The sequence below is a fragment of the Plutella xylostella genome, chromosome 20 (genome assembly GCF_932276165.1).
Source record: "Plutella xylostella chromosome 20, ilPluXylo3.1, whole genome shotgun sequence".
In the NCBI taxonomy this organism is placed as follows: domain Eukaryota; kingdom Metazoa; phylum Arthropoda; class Insecta; order Lepidoptera; family Plutellidae; genus Plutella; species Plutella xylostella.
This window is the reverse complement of record NC_064000.1, coordinates 170,686-191,052: the sequence shown is the minus strand read 5'-3', so window position 1 is coordinate 191,052 and position 20,367 is coordinate 170,686. Positions and strand designations below refer to the sequence as shown.

The 20,367-nt window shown below is 39.8% G+C and overlaps 1 protein-coding gene across 1 annotated transcript; it reads right to left on the bottom strand.

The window, feature by feature from the left end:
- Positions 1–265: 265 nt before the first annotated feature.
- Positions 266–20,148, bottom strand: LOC105383192 (non-canonical poly(A) RNA polymerase protein Trf4-1). The gene is made up of 10 exons (XM_048628191.1): positions 19,635–20,148; positions 11,726–11,919; positions 5,332–5,471; positions 4,060–4,122; positions 3,487–3,774; positions 3,104–3,208; positions 2,425–2,599; positions 2,267–2,292; positions 918–1,137; positions 266–611 (listed from the first exon to the last, which is right to left on the bottom strand). The coding sequence occupies exons 1-10, from the start codon at positions 19,970–19,972 to the stop codon at positions 394–396; spliced, it is 1,767 nt and encodes a 588-aa protein (XP_048484148.1). The 5' UTR covers positions 19,973–20,148; the 3' UTR covers positions 266–393.
- Between the last annotated feature and the right edge of the window lie 219 nt (positions 20,149–20,367).

Below are 20,367 nucleotides of genomic sequence, written 5' to 3'. Positions count from 1 at the left end.
CTATGACTTCTACTTCAAGGCGGGACGGCCCGGTCTACTTTTGATACAGAAGTTTCGGCACAAATGTGGGCCAATCAAGCTGATTTTTTATCGATTTTTGTTAGCATTACATTTGTAAACTGATGTTCAAATACAGTATATGAATATATCAGTCACTTATTTATGTTTTCATCATCTTAAAAACTATCACCAATGTCAGTTAAATCTGCTTCATTCACCCACATTTGTGCCGAAGCATTTGTACTTAACTCCGAACGCACTCCCCCCCCCCCCCCCCCCCTCACATATCACATCACTTTCAAAACGTCACACGCGTTCAATGAACACAACACGACTGTGGCTTCACCGCTCACGCTAGTTCTTTCGCCGGTCGTCGGCGAAGGATCACTTGTATCATCGCTGCGGCTGCTGCGCGAACTGTCCGCGGCGCTTCTTGTTGTGTCGGGGCGCCTCGCCCCCGCTGCTGTTGTTGCTGTTGTTGTTGTTGTTCCGGTAGCGCTGCGTTCCGTTGCTGGGCGGTGACGTGTTGTAGCGCCGGTGTTTGGAAGTGAAAGAGCGTTGGTTGCGGTTCTTTTGGTTGCCGTCGCCGCTCGCGTACTGTTGCTGGATGCCTGATGGAAAACGACACAGGTGTTAGTTTAAAATGAAATAATTATAAATTTGAAACCTATCAAAACTATGGCCGAAATTACAGACCGAACTGAAGAGTTATTGCCAGAATCTCAAAACGATGTGAGGGTTGGCAACACATAAGGCCCGAGTATAGATCACATCAGTCTTTTCAACGAATATTTATCCCGGCTGGTATACGAAAGCAGGACCTTCGGCCATAGTCAGTTTTACATGTTACATCCAATTTCGTATCCTTCGAACCTCGCTGTCGGGTACTAAACCCAATAACCAAACGCCCAACTCACCCGACGGTATATTATTGAAGTCGCTGTTGCTCATGATATGGTGTATAATCAGATGCTGGTGCGCGGAGACGCGGCGCGGCGTGGGCGAGGAGCACTGCAGCGCGGAGAGGGGCGGGGGGGAGGTGCGCGCGGGCGCGGGGGGCGGGGACGGGGACGCGCCCCCGGACCCCGCAGAGCCGGCGGAGCCCGCGGACCCGGCCGAGCCGCCTGATGACCAGTCCTGCGGGGGAGAGAAACGTGGGTTAGTGGAAAACTATTACTAATGTCTTTCGTATAAATGCTTTATTGGACTGGCTTTGCTGGACACTCCGTGAGTGGTGAACTGTGAGCTTCGTAGTTTATCCGATGTGAGATGGGACAATCTGAAAACCAGCGCTTTAACATTGGCCACAACTTACAGCAGATGCTAAGATTGTTCCAATTTGCCTTTTTTTTTCATTTGATCCATTTAATTATATTGCATGTTATCTTTTTTTGGCAAATAAATGATTTTTCTTTCTTTCTTCTAGTCTTCATTTGTTTATATTTCCGCTTAAAAGTGCTTGTTTTCAGTATTCTTGTATATGTTAAATAAATAAATGTATAAATATTCTTCGCGGAATCCCAGAGGGCCTCTGAAGAACCCCTGGGTGCCGCGGAACACTAATTGGGAACCCTCGCTTTATTTAAACGTCCTATCTAGTATTTGAACAGCTCATATGTAGTTCACACGATGTCACCTGTCCACTGAGCGCGTCCCACTCCCGCTGGGGCGGCTGGGCGGGCGCGGCCAGGAAGTAGGGCTGGAAGGTGAGCTGCACCCAACTTCATTAAACTGCATTTTATATTTATCACTCTAATTGCGCCGTAAGTCGTAGTAGCGGGTGCGTATTGCGACGTATAAAAACGAAATGTATAATTTCTTCCATTTTCGCGGCATATCTGAGGGCCTCTGAAGAACCCCTGGGTGCCGCGGAACACTTCGGGAACCTTCGCTTTATTCAAAACTCCTGTCTCGTATTTTAACGGCTTTGATGCGGGTCACACGGTCTCACCTGTCCACTGAGCGCGTCCCTCTCCCGCTGGGGCGGCTGGGCGGGCGCGGCCAGGAAGTAGGGCTGGAAGGTGAGCTGCACCCAACTTCATTAAACTGCATTTTATATTTATCACTCTAATTGCGCCGTAAGTCGTAGTAGCGGGTGCGTATTGCGACGTATAAAAACGAAATGTATAATTTCTTCCATTTTCGCGGCATATCTGAGGGCCTCTGAAGAACCCCTGGGTGCCGCGGAACACTTCGGGAACCTTCGCTTTATTCAAAACTCCTGTCTCGTATTTTAACGGCTTTGATGCGGGTCACACGGTCTCACCTGTCCACTGAGCGCGTCCCTCTCCCGCTGCGGCGGCTGGGCGGGTGCGGCCAGGAAGTAGGGCTGAAAGGTGAGCTGCACCCAGCGCCGGTCCTGTCTAGTATTTAAACAGCTCTCATGTTGGCCACACGGTCTCACCTGCCCACTGAGCGCATCTCTCTCCCGCTGCGGCGGCTGGGCGGGCGCGGCCAGGAAGTAGGGCTGGAAGGTGAGCTGCACCCAGCGCCGGTACTGCAGCACGTGGTCCGTCACGCGCAGCACGCGGCCCAGCAGCGAGCCGCCCGCCGGCGCGCCCAGCGCCCGCTGCAGGACTATGTAGCCGTAGTCGAACGCCTGGGAAACATTATATTCATAGATTTATCATTTTATTCAACGAAAAAAAAGTTGATTGTCAAGATAATGCGCTACCACCATTTCACAAAGGCTCGGTCACCGAGGACAGGAAATGGCGAAAGAAACTTCTCAAATTACGTGGTGGTTATTGGAAAACGTTTGTAGGCCAACTTCATCAGGTTTACACTTGATATTTCAGGTCAGGACCGATACACTACCAGCCGTTATCCACCAATAAGATTGTGGCAAAATATGTTACGTGCATGTCAGTAGCTTTTAGGTCTTTTCACGCTGACGGAAACGCGCCTTCTCCACACTTTCTTACTTAACATACTTCAAACCCTTAAAGTGGTGACTCCAACATGATGAGATCAAGACATCTGCTCTACTGACCTGTATTATTTTAGTACCCACATTTACTGACCAGTTTTATATCTCCTTACATATAAACCAGTGGTGACTCCGACGTGATGAGATGAAGACTAAGACATCTGCTGTGCGTACCTGCTTGACCTGTATGGCCCCGTAGCTGGAGCGGCCGATGTCGTTGCCCGGCGTGAGCGGGTCCTCGATGCACAGCAGCGACGGCCGGTGACCGTCGTTCATCTCCTGGGAACGGGAATTATATTACCAATTATTCGTTATGTATGACATTAGCGTAGCGGTGTCGATTATGAATTCTAGCCAGTCAGGGCAGGAAATTTGCCGCGCTGGTTGCTTACAGTCTGCCCGACATATAAAAGCTGGGTAAATTATGATCTTGCTTGACGTACGTTTGCAAAGTTACCAGGATAGGCTCCTTTGGAAAATCTTTGAACTTTTCTTGTTTTTTATGTGTTACCTTTATCATTTTATGGACATAATAAACAACAACGTTCAACACCAACCTTCTGAATCTCATCCTTCGACACATAACTGCCTCCATTCTTCACCCGAATAGCCGTCTTCACGTAATTGAACTTCCGTCCATACAGCTCGAAGAACTCAATCAGCAGCACTCCGAGGTTGTGCGGCTGTCTCAGTCGCTCCGGGCGCGGGTGCAGTTGTAGGAAAGAGATGCACATGAGGATGAGCGAGTAGGAGGAGATGCCGCCGGTGAAGACCTCGTTTAGGTCTCGCTGCAGCAGGAACTGCTTGAGGACCATCACCAGGCGGGACAGCACCGGGTATTTCTCCTGGAAAGGATAGAAGGGGTTAGTAGTCGATGTCAGGAAGTCCTCATAATTTGTATTCTGCCACTTACTAGCATGGACTTTGTGTTAGATTCAAACTGGTTTTGATTAATAAGATCTTAGGCTCTTTTAGTTTTTTTTATTATGTGCTGTTTAAGTTTTGGAGGGTGGCATATTATAATTCCAAACTTTCAAGCCTCATACAAAATCCACAACAAAAATCAGGGCAATTCATGGCCCCTGTTTTCGTTTGGTTCAATAGAAGCGTACATAGTATTTTATACGAACCTTAAACTGTTTGATAAGTTCTGCGCTCTTGACCCCGCTGCTCATGTTGAATGAGATGTCCACCTGCGACACACACGGGTGTTAGCAAACAACAAATAGGAGCAATTACAGTAGCTCTTGCGAAGATTCAATTGTAAATAAGTAATTCACGATTCCACGTTCATGATGAAGAATCGGGGATTACCCTCATGATGTCATACGAAATGGGGGACAAAAATGACGACATGAGAAAGCTCTTGTGCTTTTGTTTACCCCGGTCCGTCTTGCATTGACGAGTATTACTGTAGTCAAGAAATGTCGATCATTTGGTATACTTGTAAAGTTAGGTATAATAAACAAAATGTTATATCACCTACAGATAAAATGCAGCGGATGCGTCATGCATTGTGATCAGGTACACAAATAAACATTGTGTAATAACAACAATAATCTCTTCATTAAACTGCGTTTTATATTTATCACTCTAATTGCGCCGTAAATCGTAGTTGCGGGTAGTTTTTTTGGTAAACACGTGACACGCATATTATACGCCATTATTTATAAGATGTATTAAAGAATTCTTACTATATATGGTTTATTCATCATTTTCGACTTCATTTTATCAATTTATGTAACAGAATCTGCGGGTCACCTACGACCACTAAGTATGTCCTTATCCACATGGTGGAATACCTAAAATCATAGCTAACCAAGTTTTACCAGACTTTGATGTAAAGTGTAACACCGTTACAACACTTTTCCAGCCCAAATTGCTCCCGCCAGCTAACTCAATACGGCAATAATTTCCGCCTCTCGTGTTTGCTTTTAGCACTTTATTGCAACAACGGCCATTATTGTAATAAGTTTACTTTCTAAGTCACATTTATCATGTAGTACGTGTTATTTATTTCACAGCGATGGGTGAATTTACCCTGAGTTTACATCATTTCCGAAGATGTAGTTGTATTCTCGTCTCACATTATTGAAGGACATTAATAAGCATTCGTAATGCATATATTTAAATATCTCCGTTATTTGAATTATGATAAACACAACGGCTATTACGTTTACGTTATCATTACTAGCCAAATTACTGAGGCAACTCTACTCTCCAACCTTCCATCCCTATCACCCATCACACGAATAATCCTTCCATCCCTATCACCCATCACACGAGTAATCCTTCCATCCCTATCACTCAACCCCAAGCTCAACGGTTGTACCTTGACAGCCCATAATAAGTAATCCCTCCCACACTGTCACCTAGCGCCTGAGTAAGCGAAACATCCATACCTTGACGTCGGAGTACTTGTCGGTCATCTTGACGATGGGCACGGTGGCCTTCTCCAGCACCTTGATGCTCTCCTTCTCGGCGATGTCCTGCCCCACCAGCTCGCGCTCCAGCGTCCACAGCGGCAGCTTCTCCCACTGACCTGAATGTTATAAACAAACATGTTGTAGTACCATTCATGAGAGATCAGTAAAATTAGGGCTATCTGGATCTTCCCCTTAGCGTGTCGGTTACGAAGACTAGAGCTGGTATAAGGTTAGTCACCGTGGTGAAAGGGTTAGTCAGTCAGAATAGCGTCAATAGGGAATATGCAAGTGGTTCAAATAAAGGTCAAATATTATTTATAAAAAACTTTGTTGTTTCATAACTACGACTCCATCATTATTTTTGATTATAATTTATTTTTGAGCAAGTAAATGAAGTTGAAAAGTACAAAAAAACTTCGGTAAATTCTAACTTCCGAGAAACGTCACCCATTTTCTTAGGGCGGATGTGACGTCATAATTCTTTATATATCAATCTCAGAATAATAACTTCTTTGCGTTTGCGTATAGTTAAATAAATGTCAAGTGTAAACAAAGAAATGTTAATGTCACCGAGTATTTGTGATGCTCGTTGTGATCAGATACGATGGATCACATAAAAATTCTTCCAATACGAGTAGATCCTAGCCTCCTATAACCTCTCCACTTCTTGTTTGATATGCTTGTTTGTTTGCAAAGTTTAGGACTTTTTATATTTTTTGTTGGTAGTGTATGGGCTGCCACTAGTTGTTCTATTGTAATGAGGCGTAAACAGCCATTCGCTAGTCAACGAGCCACTCAAATATGCTCCATATTGCAACACAATAAAATTAAATTTGTATTGTAAGTATTATGACATGAACATGACACAAGTTGCTCTTTCTACTTTTAGGTTATAATGGCAGTCGTTAGTATATTTCAAAAGTTGTTATTTTTTTCTAAATTAAGTTATGGAAGAATTCTCGTAATCAGAAGAACTGGACACATTAAATTTATTACGCAGTATGAACGAGTAAACTGTGGCCAGCTGCGGAAAAGGACAGCAAAGACTATTGAAAAGTCGAGAGCCGTGTGCCCAAATATTAGGGAATATGCACATATTTTTATACTCTTATTCGATAGTTTAGATAAGGGGGTTTAGACCTTTGAGATATGCACAATGGTTCCATTCAAGAGAGCCAGGTGCAGGTTCTTACACCCCCACAGATAATAGAATAGAATGACCCACTAACCCTAGTCTCTCTTACTGAGAACCAAAGTTACAGTAAGTACTTACATACAATACAAATATTACTTTATATTCATATTGCCATAATAGCGTAATATTGTGTACAAAGGTCCTCTGCTTTGCGCGCTCCCATTTCAAAAGAGCTACTAGCAGCTATTTACGAGCTCCCATTACAAAACAGCCACTGGTCACACTTTATTACCATTACAAAACAGCCACTGATCACACTTTATACACTTCCTTTTTCGTTTGTTACCATGACAACATTGGTTTGTTGAAAATACAAAAGTACTCTGTGATTACTTGATTAGGTAAAAAATCTATGCCGACTGACGGGACTCATTATTCTGAGCCGTGAAATTAAACGATTATGACGTCACGACAGTCCGCCATCCTGACGGGAATTTCAAAGTGGTCGTGATGGTTGTAATTTTTTAACTTTCTTTAAAATACCTTAAATTACTTATTTTGGCGTTGATTTTTTTTTACTATAATAAAGTGATGTAAAACTATCCAATAAAAGTATTAAAAAAAAATTACGCATATTCCCTATTGCAGAATATGCAGCTATATGTATAAGGAACAGTTGTTAATACATCACTCAGGGAAACTCATTTTGACATCTACATGATAAGAGAGGATAAAAGCAACATACGAATAGGGGACATGGCACAGCATGCCTTTCTTGACGCGCCTCATCTGCCCTGGCCCTAAAACTGCCTTCTAAGCAGTGGTCAGCATAATAAATAAATGGAAATATACTCTGCAACTCAGAAGTTTGCAAGCGCAGTAGTCGTCTTATTATATCTATCTATCAAAGAACCAATAATCGGTAGCTCGAAAGATAACAAGAATGTACATAGTAGATAGGTGCCAAAACGGTACAGATACTACGTATACTATAGTTATCTGTCTCGTGCTAGGTGTGAGGCACATGGCTACTATCTCACTCCGCCACTTTCACTACGAGATGATAGCACAACACACGGTAACCTTATACAGACGGCATTGTGTCAACTGTTTCGCGTGGGCATAAAGTGTTGATTACATCCTGTATTTTGTCTTGCTTACTATGTGCTCATGATAATTAAATCGTGGCAGCAGCTTAACAATTACATACTAACGTTACTAGATTGTAGAGCCAAAAGTACGAAGTTAAACGTATCTTCCGCTAGGAAGAACCTAATTACCAGACTGCGAATTATTTACTTCATTATAATTAACATAAGGTCTATTATAATTAATACCACAGCGAAGACATTAATCGATGCAACTGATATCGTCGCTAAATCAGATTGTATTGTATTTGCATCTGCATAATAACAGGTTAATTATAGTCCATTCATTCCGTCGGGTACTCTCGAGCCGTGCACCGCATACATTATAACTGCACGTTATCTAATATACTCACTATTATTATTTGTTATGTTGGCTTACTGATAAGGTATTTACTAAGTGATATATTAAATATGGCTCAGCCAGAAATGGCGGAGATTACTCTTTGACTTTATTTCAAGTTTCTTTAAAGGAAGATATTAGAAGTGTTACAAGTACATAAATAGGTATTGCATGAAAGCTTTCCCCTTCAGAAGGTAAATCTATTGTCTCTTGAAGAGTGTAATATTAACACCGAGCGCAGGTGTAATATCCGATATCAAAGGACGTCTAACGTCGACGTCGAACACGGTATATGACGACTAGGGAACAAACAGCTCTTTGTAGAGTTAACTTATTAATTTTATACATTCAATTACATACTGCGGACACGTTTATAGCTATTATGAGAACATTGTGCGTGTGTATGTGACTTATTAAACTGACCTCGCTAATATTATATTTAGAAGTTACACAAATATAAACTTTCAGTTAATGGATCAGTTTTATTACCGTGTTAAATTCCTATTCACATGGTGCCAGCAATTCTAGACAACCCGATGGCGCAGTAGTTACGTCAGCTATTACTAATCGCAACGAAAGTCCCGGGTTCAATCTCGCTTTATTCGAAGGTCCGTCAATTTGTATTCTACTCCCACTTGTTAGTTTTACTAGCTTTTCCCGTAAGCTTCGCTTCACCTAAATGAAACCAGGGTTGAGTTTTATGTATTATTCCAGGGTGTCAACTGAAAGTCTTTGAAAGAATGAATAGGCGGTTTGTTAGTTTGACAAGGTACAAAAGTGTTACAGTTTTGTAGCAGCTAACTTCAGGAACTATCAAGTAGTTTGGACTGAACTGTAGCCGCTGCATCATATCAGAGACGCCGCCGCCGTGATTGGCGCGGGCCTCGCTCGCAGGATCCACGCGCTCATTTGTTTAAATTACGCATGAATATTTATGCTTCCTTTCAATTTTGTTTTATTCGCGGACATTTTGAAACGTGCAAATGTCACGACGGATTTTGGGAGTCTGTCTGAGAACGTAATAAATAGAATTGAAATAAGACAGGATATAATAAAATTTGGATGAAATAAAGAAAGAAAGAAAGAAATAGTTTATTCGCCTTCAAGAATACACAACATGGAAAATCAAATAACAATACAAATAAGTGATTAAGATGAGACTGATCTTTATTATATTATGAGTTTGGCTTTATTTTATTATATTAACAGCCAATCACTCGATGTATCGAAAGTAAACTTGCACAATTAGATAACGAGAGATTCAATTTCCCTAATTAAGGTATGCGATTGAAATAACTTTAATCACCATGCCAAACCAACTCCAATTCTACTATTTATCCCTAATCCTTTAACCACAGGCAAACCTCTTTATGCAGCACCACGGAACCACATTTGAATACTAGAACCCTCTCTGAAGGATGGCACAGTGATCCTAATGGATGAGTCACCAAAGAGGCACGCCGGCAGCTAATCTTGTGTGACGGAGTCACTACAGTTGCTACGCTAACCACGACTCTGTCTCGTTGCATGAAGGCTTTTCGAGACTTGGTATTTCATGATGGAAGAGTCTGAGAGTCCTGCTGCCTTGTGGAGCGCCGACATGATGATAGCAAGAGCGGAGGTAGTGGCAGAACATATTTTTGACTTTGTCAAAATTTACCGGAAGTTCAGAAGATATTGGATATTGACATTGACTGTATCCGCTATTTATAAAATGTTTTATTTATGGCTTGATCCAATTCGTAACGTGTCTTTACCGATCAGTAAATGTCCTCAAAAATCATAAAACATTATGTCACTTCCTGAAGCTTTTATGAAACATTCACTCCGCTGCGGATATACCTCATACACCACGGCAGTTCAAGGCTGTAAATACTGTTTGTACCTACTTGCGATTTATTACACACAAGTTGCTGAAAAACATTCGTTATGCTAATCAGTATTATGGTGCATTGTCACAGTAACACACATTATGTTATAATAATATTACCGCTTTCTACGAATTATATTATCGCGAAGATTAGATAGACACAAATTAATTATTACATTCACCGATATACATACATTACATTATAAATATCGTTAGATAACGATATTATCTGTGGAAAATCTGAAAACTCAGATCGCTAAGCTTTAGTAAGCAGAATTTCCAAAACTACTGAATATAAAAGATTATAGAAATTCATCAAAACTTGAAACAATAATAGCTATATATTCACAAGAACATACGAGTTACGAACAATGTAACAACATACGAGGGTACTTCAATACACATTATTAAGTAATCTTCACGGTTATTACTTATAATAATGACTCAAAGAAAAACTTTAATAACTTAATCCACTAACAAAAGAATGATAATGGCCAAATTGTGTAATAAAAGTAAGTGTTCTTTCTTTCGGTTAGAATATTTACTACTTCATAGCTCATAGATCACCTTTTATGAAAAAAATGCATAAACAAAAAAATAGAGTATGAATTTGTCACAAAACGTCTCAATTTCAACGGCCATGGTAAAAAATCCGGCGTCTCGATTCAAGGCAAACCACAAAAGGGCGTAATTGTAAAAGCATACACTTATCGAGGATATAGTTACAGAGTATGTGCCCTACTGACTACTTGAACCAGTTTAGGAGCATTTAGTGTGTAGTGTGCAGCACAAGCGTTCCTGGAGGGTCACTTCAGCTTCCTAAAAACTAAGTTTTGAAGCTAGCCACGACCCTATCCTGTTGCATGAAATGTACTGTGCAGCGAGCACGTGATTCGATACTATTTTCGAATCTACACGAAGGGTCACTTTAACCAAAATCTGAACTTATTTAAATCAAATTTTAAATACATTTTGTACTAACTGACATACGTATGACAGGCTACTAAATACGTTTAGCGTTTGGTGAAATTCCACCTAACATATGGAAAAAACAAATGTCACTTTTGGAACTAACTTTGCCTTACATTTTGACAGTGACAGTTGACGATACGCAACGTTGACGGAGGTTCGAAACTTGTGCTCGCGACTCTGATCGCTAACATCTCTCGTTTGTTCGTTTCTAGTGAAGCTAGTGTAGCCACCTGCTACTGACAAGACACTGCGCCGGCGCGAGGCCGCCTGCTCGCATTTATCAAGTCTCCGGTTTGAATTTACTCAACTGCTATTTTTCACACTTCTTGCTCTTTACATTAAGGTTAGAGCGAGACGGAAATAAAACAACCACGGGCGAAAATGCGCGGTGCAGATTCGAATTGCAGAGTAACTTACTTATTTTTATAATACACTTATTTGTATAAATAGGTGGTTACTATCTACTAGGTACTTCTCATCTTGCGTGAACAGAACTCATAACTTTTAATAGTTAGACCGATTTAGTGGAAATATATCTAAGGACATTGTCAATCCCATCAAGACTGTTTAGCTTCGGTAAACAGCGGGAAAGTAGCCTTCTCCAAGTGATTTCTATTCTATTCTATTTCGAATATTTCCCACCGGTTCACTCGGGTTGCTGGGGCCATTCAATCCATAAATCTTAGCCTTATTAAGGTAAGCATCCACCTATCGGTATCGTATGTATCGCACCAACGGACTGTCGTAAATGCATGGAGAAGCGGCGTCGGCAATGCAGATGCAGTGGACGTACTTGTGTGAATTCCTATACAAAGAATTTCTATACTGAATGCGATGCGTCCGTTGAGTACGATGGCTAAAGGTGGACGCTTACCTTTAAGGGATAAAAACAAAAGACAACTCACCTATAACCACAAGATCGATATCGCTGGTCGGCAGGTACAGCCCCGTGCGGAAGGAGCCGAACACCTCGACCCTCGCCTGCGGCCACAGCGCGAGGATGGCGCCGCGGATGCGCGACACCACCGTGGACCGCACCAGGTGCTCCGTCTCCGTGGGCGACATGTACATGTAGAAGTGCTCGATCTCCTCGTGCAGCCTGTGGAGAGGTGAAGGGTTAGTCAGGAGAACCAGGATGCTGTAAGGATGCGTTGTCTGCAGTAGGCAAACTGTTGACTGCCGCAGCGTATGAATTTGGTATTCCGAGTGTTCAGTGTTATTGTAGGTCTAGGGTCAGCCTAAAGGGGAAAACAGTTTTATTAATGGGAACGCAGCTTAGCAAATTTGCTGAGGTGCACGAAAGCAGCCTCTCCGAGTCGCTGTGTGTCGATTGAAGAGGAAGGTTCAAAAGTAACAAAGGGGTAGCCATAAATAACGATGATGCAGCAACGACAACATACATACCTAGTACATGTATTATACATAAAGCTATATTTTTTACGCAAAACGTTAAACGTTTGTGTAATAATAAGGGTAAATTGCCTCTTCCTTGATCCTTCGCTTCCACATGATGATAAAAGATGTAATTATGTATAGAAAAGCCCTAAGCCCTGAGCAATAAATCAACGTAAGACGAATTATCTATTTAAACGTCGACGTCGGCGAGGACAAATCGAGCGATTAGTCACTCCGACACTATTGTCCGTTATCTGCGATCTAGTTGTGTCTATCGGCTCGCTGCTATTGCATCACGCCAACCGGGACATCCCTCGTCCTACAAAATCTGCATTCTGCTCCTGAGATACAGATAGATACAGCATGTATTTTTTTCTGCTGTCAACACGAATGGGGTGTTCTGCAGCTATCCCAGCATCGTAAGTACTCAAAACGTAGTACACATTGGCTATGAATTAGCTATTGGGTGAGTATCGAGTCTGCAAGCTGTGACAGCGGGGCGCTGCCAACACGGCGGTTTGTTTACTACGCCGGTTGCGTAACTGCTGCAGCGGGGCTAATCTTTCTTTACAAACAAAGTTTCGGCACCCCGCTGCGCTACCCACGACTCTATCTCGTTGCATTACGTGCAGTGCTACGAAACATGGCATTTCGTCAAGTTAGTGTAGCCCCATGAGTCGCGCGAGTGCCCACGTTGTACAACTACACACGGGGCTATCATTAGTGCTGGAATGTCTTACGCAGGACACTAAATAAGTACTCTATGTCTGTGACTCTAGCTGTGCTGCTTTGTATGTAACATGTGAGATTTTTGACTCAAAATTACTACAAAAGGACTTTTAATCGGAAATCTTAGATCTCAATGTTATGTTCTGTGTTCTCATAGGAAATGCTTTTAAATAATGTAATATTATGCACATAAGTAGCGGATGTGACACATTAGAGCCGACTCAGCAAAGCAGCGGGATGAAACGACTGTTACACGATAATAACTACACTTAAATGTAAACACTCTCATGAATGGACGGAGCGGGTCGCGAGACGTGGATCTAATTATCATTATCAAAAGTGATTGAATACATTTGGAGAGAAACCGGTTTCTGCGCCGCATCCGCCCAGCACCGCGTCCCGCTTTGTGTTCTTATAAGAACTTGTTTATGTCTCAAAACATCTTCGCCCTTGGATTCGGTGGGTGCAGTCATGTGTCCTAAACGGTTAAATATCATCATCTATCAATATTCATCTATCTGCACACGAAAATCTACCGTTACCACTCGAAAGAAGGACATACACACTTCCGCATTCACAGTATCATATTGAACCGGGAACACCCAAATATTCCGAAAAACTTTTTTCCGAATTTGATAACACCGAATATGTAATTTACGAAATATTACAATACCGATTTTTTAAAATATCGAATTATAAAAATTACGATAATTATAATTTCGAATATTATAATCACGAATATTGTTATTACGATTGTTAAATATACGAACGTTAAAAAATACGAATACTTTAATATACGAAAAATAAAATACCTATTTATTAAAATCACGAAAAATTAAAATCCCGATCGGAAATATGATAATTCGTGATTTTGACAAAAATTCATCATATAATATGCCATTTATTTCCAAACTAAAGTGACTTAAGTATTAATTTTATATAGTTTTACATTTTACAATTTAACATTCTATATCAAAATTTTTATCAATTATCTTAAATTCATTATGATGCATTATTAATTATTAACTTTACTAAATTGATTACATTTCTATAACTAAGTATACATTATTTATTAATTTAACCAATTAATATCAGTACTTACTCTATTTTTATTACATTATCAATTTAAATTAAGATAATTTCATTATTAATTTTACTAAATTGATTACATTTGACAAAAATACATAAACGTCTTTAAAACTTCAGAAACAAAACCAAAAGATGGGCGACGACGAGCAAAGCGAGGAGGAGCGTGTTAGGTGCACATAGATATCGAAAAACAAAGCGGAGCGCAGCCAAGCGGAGCGGAGCGTTTCAAATATAGAGTAAAATTTTTGTTATACACTAAAATATTTGTAGTATTTGTTGTTAAGTTACAGAACAAAGCCAATATAATATAATACAATTGCTCGGATTTTTACGGTGGTTAACCTTAAAAAGTTTAGGACCCAAACCTAAAGATAGGTGCGACGACGAGCAAAGCGAGGAGGAGCGTGTTAGGTGCACATAGATATCGAAAAACAAAGCGGAGCGCAGCGAAGCGGAGCGGAGCGTTTCATATAGTACAGCTTAAAAAATATTGTTTGTATACGGATTATGCTGTTTATAAACATACTCGTACTATTCCTAATATATGACTATTTCTTGTTCACTAAAAACATTCGGGAATTTGTATTTTCGGAATATTAAAAATTCGGAATTCGTAATTTTAACAATTCGATATAATAAATAATCGTACTTTTGAAACATCGAAATTATAATATTCGGAAATATGACTTTCGTCATTTTAATTAATCTGTGGTATGAAATTTCGTTTATTATACTATTCGTGATTTTCGCTATTCGGAAACTTAAAATTCGGGATTGTGAATTATTCGGAACTATGAAATTCGTAATTATGAAAATCGTTATTTTCATATTCGTAAAAAAGTAATTCGAAATTCTGTAGTGTACCCTATTGAACCATTATTCAACAACTAATCAAATTGATTTCAGTGATAAGTCCCCTGACGAAAACCCCAAATAGAGTTTCGTAAATTGGGTCGACTCGGGGCGCGGTAAAACTATAATTTGAGACATACGCTTGACCTAGACTAGTCTAGATATGCTAGCGGCTACATGTTGGCCTAGACAGTTAAAGTATACACTGTGGTGAATAAAAATATAGCGTGTGTTATTTGATGCATGTCCAGCCGACTCCCTATACTTAGAAATATCATAAATTGATGTTTATCGGCAGTTTATAAGCACAGCGCAAGTTCTATTATTTGCCTATTGCATCGAATATATCAGGAAAATGTTACTCACAAAAAAAAACACTATTATACATTGTTTTCGTCTGTAAGCAAATTTTTGTGTAATTAATGTGGTCTCATCGTAACCACAACACATTCACCAATTAGAGTTGTAACATTAATGATAGTTTTTCGTGAGTATAGTGTGCGAGTGCAGCGGGCTGCCGTGGGCGCGTGCGGTGCTAAATATACGCCAAGGTGGCGCCCAAAGCTTAACTACGCGAATCTAAGTATAGCCGCACCGACGCTATTGTCTCATCGCTGACGACTATTGATTCTTATTGAAGCGACGTCAGGCGGCCGATGCCTCTGATCTACCTGATACCTGCCGATTAGGATTTCAGGGCGGTACTGGTATGGAACGTGGTATCGAAAATCTTATTTATTTATTGTTTCTAAGATTTGTTGTTAAATACAGTTGCAGTCTTGGAAGAACTATTTTTAAAAATAAAAACCTGAATTTCGGAATAAACTAAATCAAGCCTGAATTATTTCATACTAGAATATTTTCGAATTCCGGAAGTTCCCGCTACCTTCATTCAGTCAGAGGGCGCCTCGGACTTGCCTCACTGTGTTTATTATGTTATTTAATTCTAAATTCCCCGCGGCGTGTTTACGCTCATGTCGATACATTCACGAGCGGCGACAATGACTTAGTAAGACGATTGACCTTTTAAATAGGTCGCCACACGTCCACATTCCAATCACGATACACCTTTCCGAGTATTATACATTTTAAAGGCTCCTAGAAGACATGCTAGCCTAGTATTTTTTTACAAGCTTCCCGCTGATTTTGAATGAATTATGGTAAACGGATGCGATTCATCCTTATTCATCCAAGACTCCGTAACGACTGCACATTAACCTCTTCTAGGAAACTTGACGGTAACTTTCTAAGAACACTATTACATATGTACCTACATTTCTACATAGTTAAACTTTAAATTCAATGGTATAGTAAACAACTTGGCATTCTTAAACTGTTGAAACGGTAGCCATGATAACATAGGGTGGCATGTTTCGTCAGCCGAGTGGTGGGTTGTGTGAAGTTGTGTCTGATGCTGCGGCGGCGGCGGCGCGGGTTGCAGCATGCGCGGGCGCTGCCGGTGGCGAGGCCGAGGAAGTGTGCTGGTGGAACTAGACTTCTCTTTCTTGTTTATGTGACGGCTGAGCGAGATAGCAAATATTTTATAGCCATTTTCCCGTTTATTATAATATCCTAACTTAATATTATAAATGCGAAAGTAACTGTGTCTGTCTGTCTGTCTGTTACTCTTTCACGCCAAAACTACTGAACGGATAAATTTGAATGAAATTTAGTATACATACGGTCTAGACCCTGGGAAAGAACATAGGCTACTTTTTATCCCGGAATTCCCACGGGAAAACTTTTTAAGGCGAAGCGAAGCGCGCGGGGACAGCTAGTTATATAATAAACGGGAAAATGGCTGGAGTAATTGTGAATAACTTGTTATGTATGTAGGAAGCTGACACCCTGGAACAACATAATATAAATAAGCTACTTTTTATCCCGGAATTCATACGGGATCTGTTTTTAAGGCCAAACCAAGGTAACAGCTACTGTAAGTAAGTTTTTAGGCATTTAAAGGTCTTGAGAATGCATAAAATATATTTGGTCAAAGAGTTATAGATTGCTTCATTCTGATAAAAAGTTATTGAGCCCAAAGTGGCCGAATAATTTGTACTAAGATGGAAATTCTATGTCATTGAGGCAACTGTGCTGAGTATTGTAGTAATATTATTATTATTTATCGATTCTGCCCGTTTTTCGTCGTCGACCCGATAAGAAAAAGACAATACTGTGCTTTTGAGAGATACTAATATGTGACACACTGAGATCAATCTGTATACAGTACACAGCTATCTGACTTGACTTGTAGGCTAGTACACTACATAAGCTGAACAAACTTTTATTTTAACAATAGTTTTGTGCCACCATTTATTTTTATATTAGGTATATTTAAGAATAACAACACTGTTTCATTATTGAATTAACATTATTTACACTTGATTTTATTCTTATTGTATTTATTTTTGTCATCCAGTAAGTCATATTTATATTAAAAGAGGGCAAATTAATGGATTATCTTATGATTACAGTAACTAGGCATGACTGTATTGTATGACTGTATTATGAATATAAAGGTCTCTTTCAGATAATCAGTAGCAGCATACATAACATAATATTGGAGTTATCATCTCAAGGCCACATGTGTTATGTTGCCATCTACACTAAAGAAAAAAAATTGGTCTCCTTCAAAGATATTTTATCTTGACTGAGACCAAACAGAGATAACTCTATTTGATGCTATTTTCAAGTAACACAAATTGAGCTCTCAAACATAGTGAGAATTATTTTTATCTTTTTAGGGTAGTAGTGATTTTATGTGTATTATAGTCTTGTATTATAGCAAATAGAACTGCATTATGTGTCTAGATTATTTAGAATGGGACCAATAGACCTCATGTTTTAAATATACATTTTGATTTTTATGTAGGTACCTATTTATTTATTTATTTATTTATACACTTTATTGTACACATACAAATAAAAACATAAAAGAGAACAGTTACAAATCAAAAAACACTAACGTATACAAAGGCGGGCTTATTGCCAAAAAGCAATTTCTTCCAGCCAACCTTCGACTGGGTGAAAGAAAAATGCCAATAGATCCCTTAACTAATTTGAGTAGGTACAATTATCAAACTGAACTTAGCCTATGATTTAAACCTAACCTTAAATTATTACTGTATAGATTACAACTACTTACAACATAAAATATACTTATAAAAATAACATCATACTTATATATAAATAATACTACATAAATATAAATACATATATATATAAATACCTATTTTACCTGCCAACCTAATGATTCAAAATAGTGATGCCTAACATTTTTTTTAAAAGTTGCCATTGATGGTGACTGTCGCACTCCCTCTGGCAAGGAGTTCCACAAACATGCTGCCTTCATTGCGAATGAATCGCTATAAGAGGCGGCATTATGATCAGGAATGCTCAACAATTTGTTCTCTACTGACCTCAACGCTCTGCCCTGAGAATGAGAACACAAAAACGAAAACTTGCACTTCAGGTATTGGGGAGATGAGGGGTTATTTAAAACACTGTACAATATGTTGAGAATGTGAGTATTCCGGCGAAGGCGAATTGGAAACCTAACTTGTTTTCAAATATCTTAAATTCTTTTTTTTTACAAAAATGATTTAATAGTTTAATTATTGTCAGGTTCAAATACAATTAGGGTAATAGCTTTTGGAATGGAGCAAGATGGTCTTCCATTTGATGGTCATCTGTGACATCTAATAAGTCACTATGGGTTCTAGTAAAGGACCGCTTATCTTGGGATTCATTATGAGACCTGATGTCCGTGTCCTATAGGCAGGCTGCTCAATTTGCAAAGGTTTGCTAATATCATTTGTATGAGATAGTACATGGTGAGAGACATGCATGTTGGTGTGGGAGTGAGTGGCTGGCATACATCCAGGTGAGTCTGGTGGCTAACTGTGTCGAGTTAACAACCTTTCCGGTCTAGATCTGCACGAGTTCAATGTAATCAAATTGAATTAAATTTATAGAGGATGGATGAACTTTTCAATAGCATTTAAAGTAAAATAAGAGTTAGTTGTAACCCAATAATTGTTTAGTATTTTAAGAGGTTGTCTTGTGTCTTTCGAAATGCGGAGATTGGTGCATAGTATAGTGTGCCTTCTGTTGTACAGTTAAGTTATCAGAAAACACAATTTTATAACACTTGTGTTTTCTATATGTTTTGTTGAGTAAGTATTGATTTATCATGATGTTTATTCAAATCAAGTTATTTGTTTTTTACTATGTAAAATCACCTACAAATCCATGCAATGTATAGCTAATCCTGCTCTACAATATGTTTAATGTAAATCCCACTTTTAGATATTAAAGTTTGGCAAATTAAAGCCAATAAATAATAAGTAAATCAAACACCAACAACACTTAGGTACATGGTGTAGGATGCTTATAGCATTTGCACGAAATACCATTATGATGGCTCTAATAACATTCCTGATAGATGTTCAATGAAATGTAGCAGTGCACGAGGAATGTGGGTCAGACAGCAGACCTGGGTTCGCTGGACTATGTAAATAGTAAATAGTCTGTGCAGTAGTAGCTGGCTAGAGGCGGCGGCGGCGGCGGCGGAGACGTCACGCGAGCACGCGGGCCGCTGTCACTGGCGCGTGCTCTCCGCCACCAACACTCCTCCACCGCCGCTGCAGCCGCCCTCACCACCCCGCGCTCACTCACTGACAGCTCAGCACCATGCCACCAAAACTTATCGCCAAATTGATCAAACAAAATACGTAACACAACACTCACCCCAATATCCCGAGCTTGTAGTCGTAGTTGGGTATCCTCCAGGGGCATCCCCCGTATTCCCCTATCAGCGCATCGTGGTTCTTGTTCAGGTTAAAAGTTGACGCGCGGTTATCATTCGTTTTCCTCCGAGCGGGATTGAAGTAATTGTTATTCCTACTTTCACCGTTCACATCGTTTATAGGTATAAAGTCCTGTGCTTTATTCACATTGGGGTTGGAGTTCTCTAAATTTTTTAAGTTCATTTTGTCTAAATCACTTTGCGTATCCCAGATACGAAGCCAGAGGCGCTTCGCGGGTCCTTCCTGCTCGGGCTGGTACCACGCGACGGCGGGATCCATTCAGCCGGAGCTTGATAACACTATATAGGATAACACATCGTGAGAAGTTTCACATTTATAAAGCTGCAGGAAATTAACACAAAACAAAAATATAAGTCACACCACACTATGAACATGGACGACACGCGTAAAGTTGACAGATCAACAACTAGAGGGCGCCATCTTTGCAAAATAAGGCCTAATTTTATGTCAAGCCAAATTCTTTTTAATATAAATTATGTAATATTTCCATGTAATGAAAACAACTACATTATTTTAAAATAAAATGAATAGTTAATTACTTTCCTGTATATTTTATTATTTTATAATGCATTATTGAAATAAAAGAATAGAAATGACTTCTATGCTATTTTACTGCTGCATCCAGATTCGTTCTGAATATTATTTTAGTTTCA

Excerpts from the sequence above, each read along its gene's own strand:
- LOC105383192 (XM_048628191.1), bottom strand. The coding sequence starts at position 19,972 with ATGGATCCCGCCGTCGCGTGGTACCAGCCCGAGCAGGAAGGACCCGCG. Across the intron at positions 11,920-19,634 it reads TACAAGCTCGGGATATTGGG|GCTGCACGAGGAGATCGAGC; the intron begins GTGAGTGTTGTG and ends ACCTCTCCACAG. Across the intron at positions 3,775-4,059 it reads AACTTATCAAACAGTTTAAG|GAGAAATACCCGGTGCTGTC; the intron begins GTTCGTATAAAA and ends TATCCTTTCCAG.